Source organism: Gopherus evgoodei, chromosome 2 (genome assembly GCF_007399415.2).
Source record: "Gopherus evgoodei ecotype Sinaloan lineage chromosome 2, rGopEvg1_v1.p, whole genome shotgun sequence".
Taxonomy (NCBI): Eukaryota; Metazoa; Chordata; order Testudines; family Testudinidae; genus Gopherus; species Gopherus evgoodei.
The window spans coordinates 93,371,399-93,390,941 of record NC_044323.1 but is presented as its reverse complement, the minus strand read 5'-3'; the positions used below and the strand labels follow the sequence as shown (position 1 = coordinate 93,390,941).

At 40.7% G+C, this 19,543-nt stretch overlaps 1 protein-coding gene across 7 annotated transcripts in view; it reads left to right on the top strand.

Annotated features, from left to right (window-relative positions):
• Positions 1-19,543, top strand: part of VPS41 (VPS41 subunit of HOPS complex) — a 179,557-nt gene that overhangs the window by 141,497 nt on the left and 18,517 nt on the right. For 6 of the 7 annotated variants that reach the window (XM_030551381.1, XM_030551378.1, XM_030551380.1 and 3 more), the window contains 3 exons: positions 5,243-5,297; positions 8,678-8,818; positions 10,508-10,644. In XM_030551381.1, coding sequence (XP_030407241.1) covers positions 5,243-5,297; positions 8,678-8,818; positions 10,508-10,644 — 333 coding nt within the window. Of the gene's footprint in view, positions 1-5,242; positions 5,298-8,677; positions 8,819-10,507; positions 10,645-19,543 lie in introns of those variants that run through there. The other variant, XR_003998896.1, reaches the window with a different exon arrangement.

Here is a 19,543-nt window from a genome sequence, read left to right as displayed (position 1 = left end):
GGCCGTACCGCATACGCTAGTGGATGCTCAGAGCGGACGTCGTGTTTTTGCTCTTCCACAAGTGGGGGTTTCCCCGGATAGACCTGTTTGTCACCAAGGACAATGCCCAATGCCCACAGTCCTGCTTGTTCCAGGGCAGCAGCCCACGCTCAATAGCAGACGCTTTCGCGATCCCATGGGGAGGGGAATTGAAATACTCCTTTCCCCTGCTTTCTCTGGTGCACAAAGTCCTGCTCAAGGTGCGCACAGACAGGGTGGTGGTCATCCTCATCATCCTGGCCTGGCCCCGCCAGCACTGGTTCACCACGCTCCTGGAGCTGTCGGTGGAAGCCCCAGGAACCCTGCCTCTGCACCAGGACCTCATCACGCAGGATGGAGGGTGGCTCCTCCACCCTGACCTGCAATCACTGCATCTGACAGCGTGGAAGCTCTGTGACTGAATGCTTTGGAGAGCCAGTGCTCCCTTCCTGTGCAGCAGGATCTACTTGGTAGTAGGAAGCCCTCTACCAGGGTGACTTACCTGGCCAAGTGGAAGAGGTTCTCGTGCTGGTGTGGGCCCCAACACGTTCAGCCATGCCAGGCTCAGGTGCCGACCATTTTAGAGTATCTACTGCTTCTCAAGCAGCAGGGGCTGGGCCCATCCTCGATCAGAGTGCATCTGGCGGCCATTTCTGCCTTCCACACTGGGTTTTCAGGGGGCTCGGTGTTCTCCCACCCAATGGTGGGGTGGTTCCTTAAAGGACTGGAGAGGGTGTTCCCTTACTCACGTCTCCCAGTCCCTCCATGGAATCTCAGCTTAGTCCTCTCTAAGCTCATGAGGCCCCTGTTCGAGCCACTCGCTCCCTGCTCCCTCCTCCACCTTTCCTGGAAGGTGGCTTTCCTGGTGGCCATCACCTCGGCCAGAAGGGTATCTGAGCTGAGGGCACTTACTTCGGAGCCACCTTATACGGTTTTCATAAAGACAAGGCGCAGCTCCATCCACACCCCAAGTTCCTCCCAAAGGTGGTCTCACAATTCCATCGAGACCAGGACATTTGTGTGCCGCTGTTTTTTCCCAAATCCCATGCAGACCCAAGTCACCGCAGCCTGCACACCCTGGATGTCTGTTGAGTGTTGGCATTCTACTTGGAGTGCACCAGGCCCTTTCGTAAATCCTCACAGCTGCTCGTGGCCATGGCTGAGAGGATGAGAGGCCTCCTGGTGTTGGCACACCGAATCTTCTCCTGAATTATAGATTGCATTCAGGTGTGTTATGACCTCGCAGGTGTTCCGGCCCCGGCGGTCACGGCCCACTCAACCAGGGTGCAAGCAGCTTCAGCGGCCTTCCTGGCACAAGTCTTGATCCAGGAGATCTGCAGAGCAGCCACCTGGTCGTTGGTGCATAGCTTCACGACCCACTATGCGGTCAACTAGCAGGCCCGAGAGGACGCAGCAATTGGCAGGGCGGTCCTCCGATCAATTGTTCCGTGACTCCCACCCTCCTCCAAAGATAAGCTTGTAATTCACCTAATGTGGAATGGACGTGAACAAGCACGCGAAGAAAAAATGGTTACCTACCTTTTCATAACTGTTGTTCTTCAAGATGGGCTGTTCACGTCCATTCCACCACCTGCCCTTCTACCCTTCTGTTGGAATCACCGGCAAGAAGGAACTGGAGGGGGTCAGACCAGTAGGGATATATATAAGCGCGGTGCAGTGGTGCCATTCAGGCGGGAGCCCCACCGGCCCGACGGGTACCGCTAAGAGAAAAGTTTCCAATGCTAGTGCACGTGGTTCTCACACCCCTAATGTGGAATGGATGTGAACAACACGTCTCGAAGAACAACAGTTATGAAAAGGTAGGTAACCATTTTTTTGCATTTCTATAGCGTTTTCTGTCTGAGAATTCTAAAATACTTTACAAAATATGCATGAACAAAACCACAGAACACACTATCTGAGGTGAGTAAGTCCTTCTTATCCTCATACTACAGAGACCCAGGTAGCTTTTAAGTACCTTAATCAGTGTTGCTTTTGTCTAACTGGGAGAGCCTGAAACAAAACCAAGATCTTCTAACTCTTCATCCTGTGCTTTAACTGCTTGAACTGCTTGACCATATTTCCATCATGGTACCGCTTTCTTAATCATTTCCACTCTCTCAAGGGAAATTGTGGAACAATTCACCTATAACACCTCCCATTGAGTTCAGTGGGGTAAGGATTTCACCCTTTGTGTTTGGGGTCCTGGATGGTTGCCCAGGTCACCTATCCCTAAAGTGGCCCTCAACTAGGGTGACCAGATAGCAAGTGTGAAAAATTGAGATGGGTTGGGAGGTAATAGACGCTTGTATAAGACACAGCCTTGATTATCGAGGCTGTCCCTGTAAAATCAGGACATCTGGTACCCCTACTCTCAGCGTGTGTACATGTAATAATTACATCATCTGTACATTTTTAAGCAAAATATTTTACGAGTTCTCCTTTCATTTAATTGACATTATAAACTCATAAGCCAGTGCTGTTCTTGCTTTACTTTTTGTGTAACAAAAAACCCTTTTTCCTTCGCATCAGAGACTTTGGGCGATATTCTCTCAGGGCTTGTCTTCATAACCATGGAGATGGGCACTGCTTGGGTGTCGATTTAGCAGGTCTAATGAAGACCTGCTTAATTGACAGCAGAGCACTCTCCGGTTGACTCCAGTACTCCAGCTCTCAGGGAAGAGGAAGATAAGTTGACTGGAGAGCATCTCCTGTTGATGCAGCACAGTGAAGACACTAGAGTAAGTCAACCTAAGCTATGTTGACTCCGGTTACGCTACTGCAGCTATGTGAATAATGTACCTTAAGTCGACTTACCCCGGTAGTGAAGACAAGCCCTTAGAGTAGCAGCACTATAGAGCTGGTGGAAGTTGTTGTTACACAAAAAAATACCACATTAGCTTGTCTCAGACTTGTTTGTCAATCTAGAAGACTAATTACACTCACAATGTGGCCTTCTGTCTGAAGGTAATGAAGTGCCTTAGTATACAAAATAAATGAAATTAAATATTTTTTTAAAAACCTAACTGTTCTTTTAGGTCTGTCACGGCCTGGTGCATTATTGCAGGAGTCCTGGATCTGTCTGAAGTTCTATTTGATAGGTGCTGTAGTTCTTAAATACTTTAGTATGAATTTTAAGTGGGTTACAACTGAGATTCCATTTGTATGCACAGAAATCATTTTCACATATGATTTTGTGCATCACCACTTACAGATACAGATGATAGAATTTACATTCATAGAATGTGCAAGATCCATTTGTGCTTCAGTTTTTTGGGCCAAATGACATTTTATTTATATATATTCTATCCTCTGTATACACAAGTGATGCAGCAAAAAAACGCTGTGCACAAATTTTGCAGGTACACAACTGAAGCCATTTTGCTTTGCTTCTTGGCTGCAGGTGGAGTATGGTGTGACTTGGGAGGATCATGGAATGGGCAGTGCAAGAGTGGATTTTAAGTGTGAGAAAAGAACGCTGCGTTCGAATGAAAGTCCCTTAAACTCAACAGATCTGGTTTACGTTTACTAAATACATTTTCAATAAGAAAGTGGAGAGGGAAAAGAGAAAAATTGCCAAAGCAGTTTACAAATAACATTATTGAATTTACCATCACTCTAGCCCTTCACACTGCTGAGAAATCATGAGGAACAAAAACTTACAATTTACCAGTGTTTTCCTCTCCAATTAACCAGATGTCCTGTATAAATTCCATAGACTCGTATTATAGATGCATAAATCCAATCTCTCACTATCAATCAATGATAAATTGGCCAGGAGGAAATTATTTTCTTACTTAAAAACCTTTCTGAGAGAGGAAAACAGCACTGTTATTCAAGTGCAATTTCACAGATGTAGTATGAGAGAAACTGCAAAAGAATTTATGTTCTCTGCTTCCCTCTACAGGGAGCATTATAGATGCAGTAATATTGAAGACCTGGCTATTTTTACCTTATATTTCCTTTCACAGTGGAAAAAGACTGGTCAGCTGTGCTTATACCCTTATTCACTTGTTTATTTTGGGTTTTTATCTGTAGATAGTATGGAGAACTTCTTGGTTTGACTTTGAGTGTGCCAGGAAGTCTGTTTCTCTCTGTTCTGTGTTTCAGTCCATACAGAACTATGTGAGAGGGGGAGGGAGACTTAATCCACCCTTGTATCTGTATTTAATCATGTATCATTCTCCTTTTCATCTCCCTGAATCAAATTCCCTGCTGGTATAAATTGGCATAGCTCCATTGCCATCAGCATTGCTGCCCCAGGGTACCACCGCAAAGATGTTGACTTTCATCCTCCAATCTTACTGATGTCTGAGTAAACGCCTACTAATGTATCTTCTAACCTTTGCCCTACTTTCCCTGGGTGGATGAAAGAAAACCTTATTTTAAAAAACTTGACTCTTATTATCGCTTAGTCTATTAATACAGATTACTTGATATGTTTCCTCTTTTGTCTTCTTACCCATCCTTTCTCTTTGTACTATATGTAACTTCTTTAGAGTACCTGCAAATGTTGGTCTCTTCATTCTACCTGCTGACTAGTTTCAGGGTGACTTTCTCCAGTTCAGGATGTGGAAGAGGAGGAGCTACTTTCTCTGTTAGTTGATCAGGAGTGAGTGTCCTCTGGCCAGAACCTTTCTTTCCAATGGCCTGTAGTTCCCAGACTTGGAACATTGATGGAGAGCTTGCTGGTCATATGGTACAGAATTCCTTACTTGTATCCAGCTGCTAAATCACATAAAAGCATCTAAAATATTTTTAATATTACTTTTCCATGTAAACCATTACTGTAGTTGCCTTTTGGATGTTGTGTGATTGGAATGGAAGATATGATACTAAGATGTGATCCATGCTATGAAAAAGAAGTGAGAATCCCTCCTCTGATCTGTTGCAAATGGTCCCTGCTTGCCCCAGAAATGTGAGCCCTGAGGATGTTTGTCAGTCTGAGTCCTGGGTATAACCCAAACTGTAGCATTAAGAACCCTACCCCTTCCACCTCCAGATAAATGAAAAAAAAATCTGAGGGAAAGATGTGCCAAAAAGTCTCTTCTTTTAATTAATTCTGAAGGCTCTGCCAATGTATATTAGTGGAGCTGTTCTTTTGTCCAGATGAGTAATGCATCTTTATAGAAAAGTATCTTTTGGCCTTTGTAACATTTGTTGATGATAAATTATGGCATGGTACTCCATATTCTCTCTCTTCCCCCCCCCTCTGAAATTTAAGGCTCTTGAGATCTGCCAACAGAGGAACTTTGTAGAAGAGACCGTCTATCTTCTGAGTAAGTAACTTTCGTTGTAGTAAACTGCGACATAATTTTAATCTTGTCGTAAAGTTTGTGCTGTGAAAGTATGCACACAGCATTAAGTCCTGTCATTTAACACACTTATTCTCCCAGAGACAAAGTTGGTGTGTAGTCAGTAAAACTACCTTACATATCTATCTCCTACCAGGAGACAGGCAATTTTTGATTTAGTCCTAAGTGGAGCAGAGGATAGGGGCCAAGAGGTAAAGATAGCCAAACTATTAGGTAGTAGCTGCCAAAATATATTTAAATATAACATCCTTGTAAGGGGAAAAATACCAAAGAAGCCCACCAGAGAAGCATCTAACTTCAAAAAGGGAAACCACACAAAAATGAGGAGGGCAGCTAAGCAGAAATTAAAAGAAACAGTCATGATAGTGAAATATCTGCAAGATGGATAGAAACAATTTTAAAACACCAGAAGAGGCTCAAACTAAAATATATGCCCTAAATTAAAAAGAGCACCAGAAAAAAATAGTGCCCCCATAGCTAAACAGAGTAAAAGAGGCTATTAGAGGCAAAAAGTCATCCTTTAAAAATTGGAAGTCAAATCCTATGGAGGAAAATAGAAAGGACCATAAACTCTGGCAAGTCAAGTGTAAAAGTATAATTAGGCAGGTCAAAAAGGAATTTGAGGAGCAACTAACAAAAGACACAAAAACTAATAGCAAATTATTTTTAAGTACATCGGAAGCAGGAAGCCTGTGAAACAATTAGTGGGGCCACTTGATGATCAACATGCTGAGGGAGCACTCAAGGAAGACAGTATCATTGCAGAGAAGCTAAATGAATTCTTCGCACTAGTTTTCATTGCAGAGGAAGTGAGGGAGATTCCCACACCTGAGCCATCCTTTTTCGCTTTTTAGGATAAATCTGGGGAATCGTGCCAGACTGAAGTGTCAGTAGAGGAAGTTGTGGAACAAATTGATTAAATTTAAACAGTAATAAGTCATCAGGACCAGGTGGTATTCACCCAAGAGTTCGGAAAAAACTCAGATATGAAATTGCAAAGCTTAATAGCTGTGATATGTAACCTCTCACTTAAATCAGCCTCGTACCAGAGGACTGGAGGATAGCTAATGTAACATTGATTTTTAAAAAGACACCATAGACAATCCTGGCAATTATAGACCAGTTAGCCTAGCTTCAATACCAGGCAAGTTGTTTGAAACTATAGTAAAGAACAGAATTATCAGACACGTAGGGGAACATAATATGTAGTGGAAGAGTTAATGCAGCTTTTGTAAAGGGAAGTCACGCTTCACCAATCTATTAAAATTCTTTGAGGGGGTCAACAAACGTGGAGAAAGGTGATCCGGTGACTATAGTGTGCTTGGATTTTTAGAATGCCTTTGACCAGGTCACCAAAGACTCTTAAGCAAAGTAAGGATTTGTGGGATAAGAGGAAAGGTCTCTCATGGATCAACAGCTGGTAGATAGGAAACAAAGGGTAGAAATAAATAATCAGTTTTCACAAAGGAGAGAGGTAAATAGTGAGGTCCCCCAATGATCTGTACTGGGACCTGTGCAGTTCAGCAAATTCATAAATGATTTGGAAAATAGGGTGAACAGTAAGATGGCAAAGTTTGCAGATGATAAAACTTACAAGATAATACCAAAGCAGACTGTGAAGAGTTACAAAGGAATCTAACAAAACTGGGTGACTGGTCAACAAAGTGGCAGATGAAATTCAGTGTTGATAAGTGCAAAGTAATGCACAAATATAATCTCAACTATACTAACAAAAAGATGGGGTCTAAGTTAGCTGTTACCATTCAAGAAAGACATCTAAACTTGGGGGTGGGGGGAGATGGATCTAAGTTACACAACTTCAGTTATGTGAATAACATAGCTGAAATCGACGTACTTAGATCAACTTAACATGGTGTCTTCACCGCAGTGAATCGACTGCTGCCGCTCCTCCATTGAGTCTGCCTGCATCTCTCTTGGCGCTGGAGTACAGGAGCCAACAGGAGAACGCTTGGGGGGTCAATTTATCGCATCTAGACTAGATGCGATAAATCGATCCCCACTGGATCGATCACTGCCGCCGATCCGGTGGGTAGTGTAGACATACCTTTGGAGTCATCATGGATAGTTCTCTGAAAACATCCGTTCAAGGTCCAGTGGCAGTTAAAGCTAACAGAATGTTTGGAGCCATTAGGAAGGGATAGATAAGACAGAAAATATCATAATACCACTATATAAATCCCTGGTAAACCCACATCATGAAAACTATGTGCAGTTCTTGTCACCCCATATCAAAATAGATACATTAAAGTTAGGGGTATGGAGCAGCCTCCATATGAGGATAGAGTAAAAAGCCTGGGACTGTTCATCTTCGAAAAGAGACGACTAAGGGGGGATATGATAGAGCAGTGGTTCTCAACTGTGGGTCTGTGGCTCTCTGGGGGTCTGTGAGCCTCAGCTGGGAGCAGAGTGGGGTTGAAGCTGGCAGCGACTTCTCCCCACCCCCACCCCAGCTGTGCCCCTTCCGCCAAGCTCATTCCAATTTTGCTTAAAGTCTTGGAACTTCAAATTCCTCCTATCCTGCAAGAAAACTGGACTTTTGTTTTGTTTATATATATTTTTAAAGTACTCTATCGTGTAATGTAATTCTCTCAGCAGGGTGGGGAACCCTCTTCAGGATGAGAGGAATTGTAACATACAGCCGTGGAGTCTGTGTGTATTAAAAATGTGGTGGGCAGAACTGACAATAGAACAGAAAATTTACCTAATGGGTCTCATTTACTATGAAAAATGTTATGTATGTATGCTGGAAGTGCAGAGGAACTCTTGCTTTCAGAAAAGAACTAATAGGTTTACTCAATACAAGAGATGGTTCAGTCCACTGTAATCCAAGTCCATTTTATAGTCATTGAAGCTATGAATGTCCAGCATCTTTGGAAGATGAAGTCCATTTAAAGAGAGAACGTGTGTGTATGTATATGTATATAATAAAATTAGACTTATTCTGCCTTAGATGTACCTGCAGTGCAGGAGAGAGAGAATTAACATCACTTTGCTTAACCCACCTCTGTGTAGTTATAACAAAATTTTAAGGCCCAGATTCATCAAAGCACTAAAATGTGCTACAATCCTATTTACTATAATGTGATTTGAGCAGAAGCTTTAATTAAGCACATGCTTAAATACATTGTTGAATAATGAGGGATTTGAGTATGTGGTTAAAATGAGCCTGTGCTTAAGTGCTTGGCTGAATTGGGGTCTAAGACTTCACCCTCTTGTTCGTGAACCAGGAACAGTATAAATTGTACAGATGTTTATCACAGGGTGCTTTCTGCACATTTTTCTTCTGTGGTTTTTATAATTCCCGTATTCCTTTCTTCTTCTAGGCAGAATGGGGAATAGCCGTAGTGCACTGAAGATGATAATGGAAGAATTGTATGATGTAGATAAGGCTATTGAATTTGCCAAGGAGCAAGATGATGGAGAACTATGGGAAGACCTCATTTTATATTCTATCGACAAACCACGTAAGCAGAATAAGCTACAGGCAGCTTTGTATGTATGTTTGGTGAAATGCAGTAAGCTTGGGGCAGGGGGAATTGAATTATCCCTGTGCATGGCAAAAAGAATATGTTCTAATTCTTTCTGGAGCCATGCCAGGTTACCTAGTGCAAGAGGTTGTATTGCAATGTAATAATTTTTAATATTTGCATCCTGAGGAAAAAATCCTCTAGTATTGCAGTATCTAGAGGTGAGAAAGAGCAAGCATTTAAGCATATGATGTCATCCTACAACTTTTAGTAAGTGTATTATTACCTACAGAAATTAATGAAATATTTTATTTCTTTTAAGTTGGTCTGAAGTGAGGGTATATTTTTATACCTCCTGAAAAGTTGGTCTTCAGGCTACATTGACAGAAAGGTTGAGCTTTTTATAAGTTTTCATATAGTGTATGTGTCAGTTTGCAAATTTCTGAAAATAAAGATCAGCCTAGATCTTTCTGCTCTTTCAACAGATTAAATGTGTTGAATTCTTTACTTTGTCTGGTGAAAACAAAAGATCTTTTAATATTATTTTGTGGAGGGGTTCCCATTTGCCCTGTCCTGAGCATCTGCTCTGGGTTTACAGCTCAGCGAGATTACTGACAGAATGTCAACACAATATCATTTTTTATTAGAGCGCTTATTCAGGAGAGAATATATCATTGGGAATTTAAATCACTTGGGGAATCTTTAAAGCTATCTACAATATATGAGTGTGTCTTCTTTTGGAATTTCTAAAGCCAAGGCTATAAAACTATCTTGATTAGGCACCCTTTTCCCAGGCAATGAATGTCTCATAAGATTATTGTTGGGATACAGAGCTTTACACCACTTGGCCACTAATTCAGACCAGTACCAGGTAACCAGAAATCATTACCATTTCTTAACCTGCAAGAGATGAGTTTTGTGTTCTCAAGTCCGATACTTGATGGGCAGAAAACCATCATCAAGTATGTTACTAACTACTGAGGAGTGAAGGTTTTTAAAGATGAAATGTTCAGGAGTTAAACACCTGAGCAAGTGGAGGAAAAAACCCACATCACCTTGGGAATTTTACCAGCCTCCTTTGCCTGTGTACGCAGCCACTCAAGTGGACCTGCACAATTCCTGGGCAGAAGGAAGATGCTAGATCTTGAGTTGCACTCCTTCCCAGAGCTCCATCTGGGCAGCTGATTGGCCAAAAAGCAAAGGGGGTGGAGCAAAAGGCCCTCAGCACTGCATGAAACAGCATTTCACGCCTGTGGGGAAAAGGTTCAGAGAAGTGCTTGAAAAATATTTAATTCTTTATCCCATGTTTCCAAAGTAATCATGCATTGAAATTAACTTTCTGGTTCAATGTGTTCAGGTGCCCAAAAACATTCAGCTATGGGCACACTATAATTTCAAATTTGCGTGTTATTTTTGTTGTCTTTTGAAGACTTGGCCAATTAAATACTCTGGGTTTCCTTTTCAGAGGCTCAAAGACTTTCGTGTTAGTCTGCCAATCACAGTATGTCCTCTTGCCTGACTCGAGAGATGTGTGAAAGAAATATGAATGTGACTTAACATTGCCTTTTAAGGAAAGAGCTGTCATAAAATCAGCAGAAGACTATTGGCTGTTATCACAGCACTCTAGTATTGGGCATTTTAGTGGGGCTTTATCTTAAAACTTTTTTGCATCTTTTTTTTTTACAGCTTTTATTACTGGCTTGTTAAACAACATTGGTACCCACGTTGACCCCATTCTTCTGATTCACCGCATTAAGGAAGGCATGGAGATTCCTAATCTGAGAGATTCACTGGTGAAAATTCTCCAGGATTACAATTTACAGGTAAATGCAGCTCACGTGCTCTCTTTATCTCTGCTGTGGTATTCTGCTTCAAAGGAACTGAAAAACCACTTTGTCACTGTCCAGCCGGATATGGCCACAGACTAAATTAGACAATCATGACTTAGATTGAGATGCTTGGGTTGTGGCACTGCATTATTTTGACTCAGGCTATGTCTACACTATGAGCTGAGGGTGTGATTCTCCTGCTCATGTCCACATACTTGTGCTAGCTGACACTGAGCTAGCGTGAGTGTAAATAGCAACGTAGACACAGTCACACTGGTAGCAGGAAAAGAGGCATGCCTAGTAGAAACCCACTGGTTCCAGTGGATTTCCATGTACTCTGCATGGCTCAGCCATGCCTCCATTGCCATTACCCCTGCTACCCCTTGACTCCCTGTGGCCATGGTTCGCTGTTCCCATCCAGTTGGAGCTGCGGGAAGTAGCACTACTTTCCGCAGCTCCCATTGGCTGGGAACGGCAAACCATGGCCACTGGGAGCTGAGGGGCTTGTGAACACTCCAGGTAAATAAAACATCCCAACCCGCCAGCAGCTTACCCTGACGGGCTGGGAGCCAAAGTTTTCCAACCCCTGAAATATAGGGTTGGCTTATGAAAGGGTCATACAGTTTTTGCTATTTTTACCTATCCGTTTTGTGGGGGTCGGCTTATAAACGAACGGCTAATGAACGAGTATATGCGGTACATAGTCACTTATGATCTGTAGTGATTTGCACTGATTTCATTGGATATAATTGCTTTTAAAGTAAATAGCTTCTAAATACTACACTAGATGCAACATTCATGTAGTAACCTCTTCACTGCTGATATGACTCTCTGCTACCCTGCACTGCTGATTCTGTTGTTACAGCGTTCTGTTCAAGTCACAGTGGACTATGATGACCTGACCTGTACCATAAATAACACTAGAGATGCAGTTTACATAACATACCTGGCATGTTAAGCGGCTTAAATAAAAGCTAATTTAATATGCTATAAATGTTGGGTACATTTTTAAAAAGAAATTTACTGTTTTCATTTTTGTCTTCAAATAGCTTTTAAATAAATTCTTTTAGGATAAATGTTATTAGCCTTGACACGCTTTGTGGTTTTTAAGTGATTTCATTTTTAATAGATCCAGATAGTTCTAGGATTAAAATATATATATCTCATAGAGCAGTGGCTCTCAACCAGATGTCTAGGGCCCACCGGGGGCTATGAGCAGGTTTTAGGGGGCCCACCAAGCAGGGCCAGCATTACACTCACTGGGACCCAGGGTAGAAAGCCGAAGCCCCACTGCATGAAGCTGAAGCCCAGGGCCCTGACCCCTGCCACCTGCAGCTGAGGCCGAAGCCTGAGCAGTGTTGCTTCTCAGGAGCCCCTGTGGCATGGGGCCCCAGGAAATTACCCTGCTTGCTGCCCATAGCACAGGCCCTGGTTTTATATGCAGAAAACCAGTTATTGTGGCACAGGTGGGCCATGGAGTTTTTTATATCATGTTGTGGCGTCCTCTGAAGGAAAAAGATTTGAGGACCTCTGTGACATAGAGCTAATAGAGGTTAGGGGGACTTAATTAAATTTATACTTCGTGTGCTATTACAGCTGTATAGAAAATAATATAACAACAATACAGGGACTAACACTATAAGTTACTGCTTGAAATAAGACGGCTGCTAAAAGACTTACATTGATGGTGTAAAATGCACCTTTGCAAACAAGGTCTGGATTCCATGTGTCACTTCAGTTTATAGCAATGGAAAATGTATCTCCATTGGCTTCAATTAAACTATGCTGATTTATACAGCTGAGGATCTTGCCTCATGTATTTGACTCTTCAAATTTGTGTAGCAAACCAAATTATCTGTTTGCCATACCTTATTATTAATAAAAATGCTCAGGTCTTTGACATTTTTCATCCTTTTATCTAAAAGCATGTTAATGATGTTTACTCACAATTATTTCTCATTTTTCCAAATTGGGAAACAGAGAACAGAGATGAAATACCTTATTCAAAGGCCGCACAAGAAGTGGCATAGTTGAGAACAGAACCCATTCTCCTGACTTCCACACTGGTACCCTAGAGACCATGCCGGCTTTGGCAAAACCTTCTTTTGATTCCAAAAAGGAAAAACTGTCATACTCCTATAGTATTTATCTGTATGGTATTAACTAAATGGCCCCCTTATTTTCTATCCCCCATGACTCTTGACATAAAAAATGAGTGAGTAATGAGTGAATTTCCTGCACTTGTGGGAGTGTATGTGTTGAGTTGTAAGTATAAAATGTCAATCTTCATTCTTTTAGATTTCCTTACCAGCTCTGGTACAAACCCACACAATCTTTTGAAATTAGGAGATAGTCAGGTGTTCTAATCCATCATCTTCTGCTGACAAAAAGTGCATCTCCAACTTTGAAGATGACCAGTTAGAGGGCCAAAATTGGCCCCATTCAACCAAAAGTTCTTATGGCAACCAAGCTATCGGATGGCTTTCTGTTGTGAACTGCCTAAAGCATAAGAGATTTAAGTCTCTCACGCTGTCATCTGATGAGGAAAGGTGATGTTTCAGGTCGTCACTAGTGGCCACTGCAAGCTCAGTGCTAGGGCTTCAGCCCTACAAACATCATCCATGGATCAGTGAGGAGATGTACACACCAGCTGGAGCTAAAGAAAAAGCAAAGCTCCAATTTGGGTGTTCAAAGACATTTGTCGAGTGTAAAAGCTAAGGCTGAATGGGTTCGACTTCAGAAAGTCAACAAATCGTGTACGAAAGATAAAGAATTGTGATGGTCGACTCACATTTCAGCCATTTTAGAACAGGCTACTGACAGTCACTATCTCCTCACCCTGCATTCAACTTTACAATGTCTGCCAGGGAAGGTGGCACCAGCTTGTTCAGTAAAATGAATCAGAGTGGCAACATTGTCAGAGTCTGATGGATCAGTTGCCTCAATTGGAAGATGTCCGCCACTTGCAGTCCCTCTTCCACTTTTGGGGCAGGAAGTTCCATAGAGCCATCTACTTCAACCAAAAGGAGATCTAGATCGCAGTCCATGAACTGAAGTCTGGGAAGACACCAAGGGTTTGTAGCATTACTCCTAAGTATCTGAAGACCGGTGACAGTATTCCTGTGCTGTAACTGCAAAGGCTCTCCCAGGCATATTAGTATCATCCCCAGTGACTGGAAGAAGGAGGGTTATTCTACCTCTGTTCAAAAAGGGTGATGAGGCTGAAAGTAGCAGCTATAGAAGTGTTATGCTATTGTCAGTTCTAGGGAGAGTCTTCACTTCCATGTTAATGTATTGAATCAACAATGCACTTGGTGGCAAAGTCCAGGATACTCAGTGTGGCTGTAGGTCTGGTTGTTCCATTGTCAACCAGATTGTTACTTTGAGACATCATTTTGAGAAGATAGCTGCATTTAATAAGTCATGCACAATGCTATTTATATAGACGTCCTTCAGGCCTTTGTTTCAGTGCATTGAGCAAGCTTGTGGGATTTCAAGAGACATCTCAGCATCTCTGGGAAGAGTGTGTCACTAATAGAAGAGCTCTACAGTGGAACAGGAAGCTGTGTTCGAGTCAGTGGCAGATACATAGCATGACTGCCTGTTTCCATGAGAGGTTGGCAAGGCTATATTTTGTCATCATTGTTTGGTATCGGCATTGATTGGTTGATGCATAATCTTGAGGAGGCAGCTGTTGGTGGCATTGAACTGGACACCCATTCTGCTTTGGGATCTTGAATACACCATTGGCTCAGACCGGTGAATTGCCACAACTGATGGCTGATCCAGTCAGGTAAGAAGCAACATGCATGGGTCTGGTTATTAGTCCAGATAAAACTAAATTTCTAGCCATTATCACCAAATTTAGCCTCCAGATTACAACTAATATTGACCTGTCTGGGTAGGAAATCAAGCAGCTGTCAGCTGTTAAATATTAGGGCAGTATTCTAGACAGTGCTGGAGGATGCTCAAAAGATGTGGATGCTCATAGACTCATAGACCTCATATAGCAGCAACTGCTACCATGTTTCATGCCCTTCAGCAACCTGTGTGAGGAACGTTGTGACATCACTTGTTCCAAAACTGCAGATCCAATAGAACTACGGTTATACCAATTCTGTGGTGTGGAAGTGAGATGTGGGCACTGATCAAGGCACAAGAACACCATATTGACGTTTGTTCTTGTTGTGTTAGTCAGCTGCCCCATATGAAGTGGCAGGACAAGATAAGGAAGTGCCCATATCCAAAGCCAAACCCAGGAATTGCTTCCATCAACACTTTCTTGGTATGGACATATTATAAGAATGGAATACTAATAAATTCTAAAGTCTGTGTACCAAGGAATGCCGCTATGCAGCTGGTGAGCCCCTGAGCACCAAAAGCGTCAGTGGCACAATAAGATTGTCAGTGATGGACATAAATGGAATATAAATCAGCTCACCTGAAGAACCTTGCCAGAGATTGGTCCAGGCACTGCTCAGTTAGTACAGAGGCCACACATATTTGGGATTTGTTATGATAAGTGCTAAGCATCAGATTTGACCAGCTTTGTCTGTTTGGAAACACCGGTTCATATCTCAACATGATCCACTCAGCCCATCATCCTTATATGATGAGATAGATAAGTTGAATGCCATGCCGTTCACTGTGTGGCAGTCAGGAACACAACTATGAGGGCAAGCATCTTTATACCACACCATTATTTGGTGATAGAATGAATAGTAATTTTTTTGGTAGTCTTATTCATGGATAACTAAGGTGTGTCTGTGTGGCGTGTGTGTGTGCGCACACGTGCTAAAAGATGTGGCAAGATGTAATATCTGAGCACCATATCCATAATTAAGTTCTTTGTTTTTATCATGAACATAAATATTTTTCAAGTGTTGAAGCTGAAAAATCCTCTTCTGGACTGCAGTATGTATGGTACTGGAAAAAGTGAGGATAGGTTAATTTGAACTACTTTGTACAGATAAGCTGCTAATCCTTTGCATCTTTTAGTATTTTTATGATGGTAATGGGACTCTATTAACCTGAGTGCCAAAAAAAAAAAAAAAAAAAAGATTAATTAGTCTTTGTGGAGGTGCTGACTTTGAGGTTCCTTAAAATCCTCATTCCCCCATTTGATTCCCTGTCCCCTAGTATTTTCAAAATCTCTGCCAATTTCTCTTCCTTAGCCATATTTTGTATCTCCTAACTCCAGTTTTACCTTTCCTTCTCCATCAAAACACCTGTCTCTTTCTGCCTAATGCCACCTCATTTCAGTATGACACAGTCTCTGTCATCCTTCCATTCTGTCTATCTTAGCCAGTCATCTAATAGTGGGAAGGGCAGTCTCCCTCACCTCCAGAAAGGGAGGAATAATGCTGACTTCTCTCCCCTTTCTCCCCATCCAGCCCGAGAGAGAGGATGTTTGCTTCAGCTACAGTGAAGCCTTGTCTGATAAGACATTCCTCCCAGATTTTCCCACTCTTCTTACCACTAGTTAGTGCCACCCATAGGAGTGATGTGTGCATTGTTATAAACAAGTCACAGATGTCCTTTGTACTTTAAGGACAGTGATGGTGCACCTACCCTGAGCAGCCCTACATGATGTGTACTGAAAAGGTCAGTGGCCACTCACACTGTTGGTATCATGGATGAAGATGAACTAGTGATAACTTAAAAGTGGGATTTATTTAGTTAGCCCTAGCTTTAGAGATTTAAATGACACTTTCCTACCTCATGATCACCACCACCAGAAGTGTTCAATCCTATATTATCCATCTTTATGCCTTACTATGTAATAAACTCACAGTCAGATATGTTAAAACTTGTATTTATCTGCTAGTTAGTACTTTAGAGAGACAAGGTAAGTGAGATAATATCTTTTATTGGACCAACTTCTGTTGGTGAGAGAGACGAGCTTTCTAGCTTACACAGAGCTGCTCTTCAGGTTCTTCCAGAAGTATTAAATTGAATAAAATGTAGGCTAAAGCCACAACTTGCAAGTTCTTGTATTTTATATCTAACTCTTTAAATCTAACTCTTCACTGAGATGAATATTAAATCATAAATCAAGTTGGCTACTGGCAACTGCATTTTAATTTATATAGCCATAAAATTGTGCATTCTATTAAGTGTCCACTCATGCATCAAAAGTGACAGGCCTACGAGCGGAGGTTTATCTAAAAGAGAATAAATTGCTATTCTGCCGCCAGCATTTGAAATATAATTAAATCACAGTCAGAACTCTGGCAGGCATACCAAATTGCATGAAGTTACGTTGAAATTCTGTTAATAAAGCAATAATTTACTATTTGTAATTCCTGGTTTGTTTTCAGCTGTTTTAAAACATTCAGTCCTTTTTGGAAAACAACAAATAGCCAAAACAATCTTTAATTTTAAACACTGTATGTAGAAGAATTTTGATGGCATGTCTTTGATAACTAATTTACACTTTAACTTGTATCATAGAGGATTTCCCTGCCAATCAACCCACTGTCATTTATTATATTGCAGCAAGCCTTACATTCTGTTAGAATACCAATGTCAAGTATTTTTCTTTTGAATAAAGTATTTTATTGTGGTTAAAATCTTGTGTACAGTGTAAATTCCCAGACCTACACTTGGTTAACCTGGAGCGCGTGCAAGTATTCTAAAAGTACAAGAACATTTTTGTTGTTAAAAATCCTCTGTTTAAAACTTCAAGTTTAAGGTTACTCTTTGAAGAACTTCAAACATTTGAAACTGTGGACCTGCACAGCGGATGAGTCCAAATAACCTTAGCTCTGCACCTGTAGCAAAGTCTCTTGACCCAAAATTCTCAAACTTTGGTCTGTTTCTTCCCTACTAGAAATGATGGTGGAAGTTACAAGTGCCTAAATAGAATTTATGTGCATAACTTTAAACACTCATATATGGAAATTTTGACATGAATTTTGTGGACCTATCTTTTAGAATGTACAGTGTTCTGATGTAGAAAGGACCAGTAAAAATATTCTTCTTATTCAGTCACTTGTTGCACAGTTTAAACATCTCTTTTTCCATATTGATAAAAAAGGAGTTTCTTCAGCTTCCAGGATGTACTGATGCCGAATTTAGTTTACATTAATCACAGAAATTAGCAAATGTTGCATATGCCTCATTGTGATAAATTTAAGATGGTATATATCTGATTTTAAAAATAATTTTAATTCATATTCCCTTTTTTTTGCTACAAGTATCAGAAGAATAGTGCAGAAGACATCCCTTACTCTATGATCTTGTTTTGTTTATATCAAATATATAACCACTTTTTTTTTATTTAGTATTTTTAATAACTCTGACTACTCAGGTACTATTACCTTTTTTTCTTATCTCTGTTGACTGAACCTAAGTTCTCTATCATGACTGGTTCAATACTGATTAAAAAAACATCTGGAAAAATTACTTTGGATATTTTCTGTTTATTTCCATCCACCTCATTCTTATTTTGTCCTAAATACAGTATAAATAAGAGTGACCGCTAGAGGGCATATCACAACTTGTGCAGCCTACCTGTGTCTATTGATAACGTATCTACATGGTGTGTGTTTTGTTGTGACAGGTCTTCTTTCTTCCATGATTTCATTCAGAGATTTAAACTCATTTAGGCCCCAATTCAGGAAATAATTTAAGCATGTGCTTATTGATTTTCATGGCATTTAATCATGCCCTTAAATTTAAGCACATACTTAAATGCTTTCCTGAACAGGGATGGACTTGAGGATATCTTTATTTTGCTGAATCAGACCTTTATCAATTAAATGGAAGTCGGTGTGGCTGGTAATCAAATTATCTGATAGTATCTACCTTAATGCAGTGTAATGTGACCGAAACAGAGGATGAAATTTTCATTACTTTCAAAGGGCTTGGTTCATGAGGTTATTTATTAAATAAAGTGAAAGGTACTGTATCAGTTTCACATTTTTCTTCTTGTTTCATTCTCCTGACTTTTTTTTCCTTTTTAATAATCTCATCCTTTTCTAGAAAAGAAGTTAAGAGTTCCTGGGGTTTTTGCTACAGAGGAATAATCGTTTTTTGTCTTCTAAGAGAATTTGATCCTGCTGCATTTATGGTTTCTTTGTAAATTTTCCCCGTATTTCACTGTTAGTGAATGTAGCTCAATCTTGTCTAATGGGACCTACCTATATGCCCTTTTCGTCCTAATAATGGCAAATGATTCTTTAAAAACATTTATTTTTTCCATTGCTTCTCTTTTCTGTACATACCGTAGTTATTAAATTATCAAGTTTGTCTTTAAACTCCCTGAATCTGTGTCAGTGGAATTTTGAGCTCTGACATAGAACCTCTTTGCACTGTGATTTTTTTCTTGCCTATTTTATTAAATTATTAGCAGAATAAGGTCTGACAGTGAGTCTTCTACAGGTTTTCCATAGCCATAAATATGTCTACTGTTGCATCTATTCTAAAGCTTCTTTCTCAACACTTATATACTGCTTACATTTTTAGGTACCAAATAGTTTGATTTTTTTTCTTCTGATTTAATTTGTTTTACTCATTTCTATTACATAAGCAAACACACTCCTTTAAAGTCCTGTTTTCAATAATTGCTTCTGGCAATGAGAATGGACTACATATAGTAGTTTAGACTTCCTAAGGCTTTGTCATTCACACACCTGAAATATAAGTGATGAATCCTTATGTGGTAGCTTGAAGACTTATAACATTTTAAATAGGGGAACGCTCCTGTTCTGCAAAATTGTTTCATCCAGCTGTTCTGTCAAAAAAGCCTCCAAACATTTTTTAAAAGTTTAATCCACTGCTCTATGGTTTAAGTGGAATTTGTCTTTCACTGTGGTCCTTTTTGGAGGAAGAGGGGGGAGAAACCATAGGATCAGAATCAGATGTCTCTTGAGAAATAAAGCAGATATTA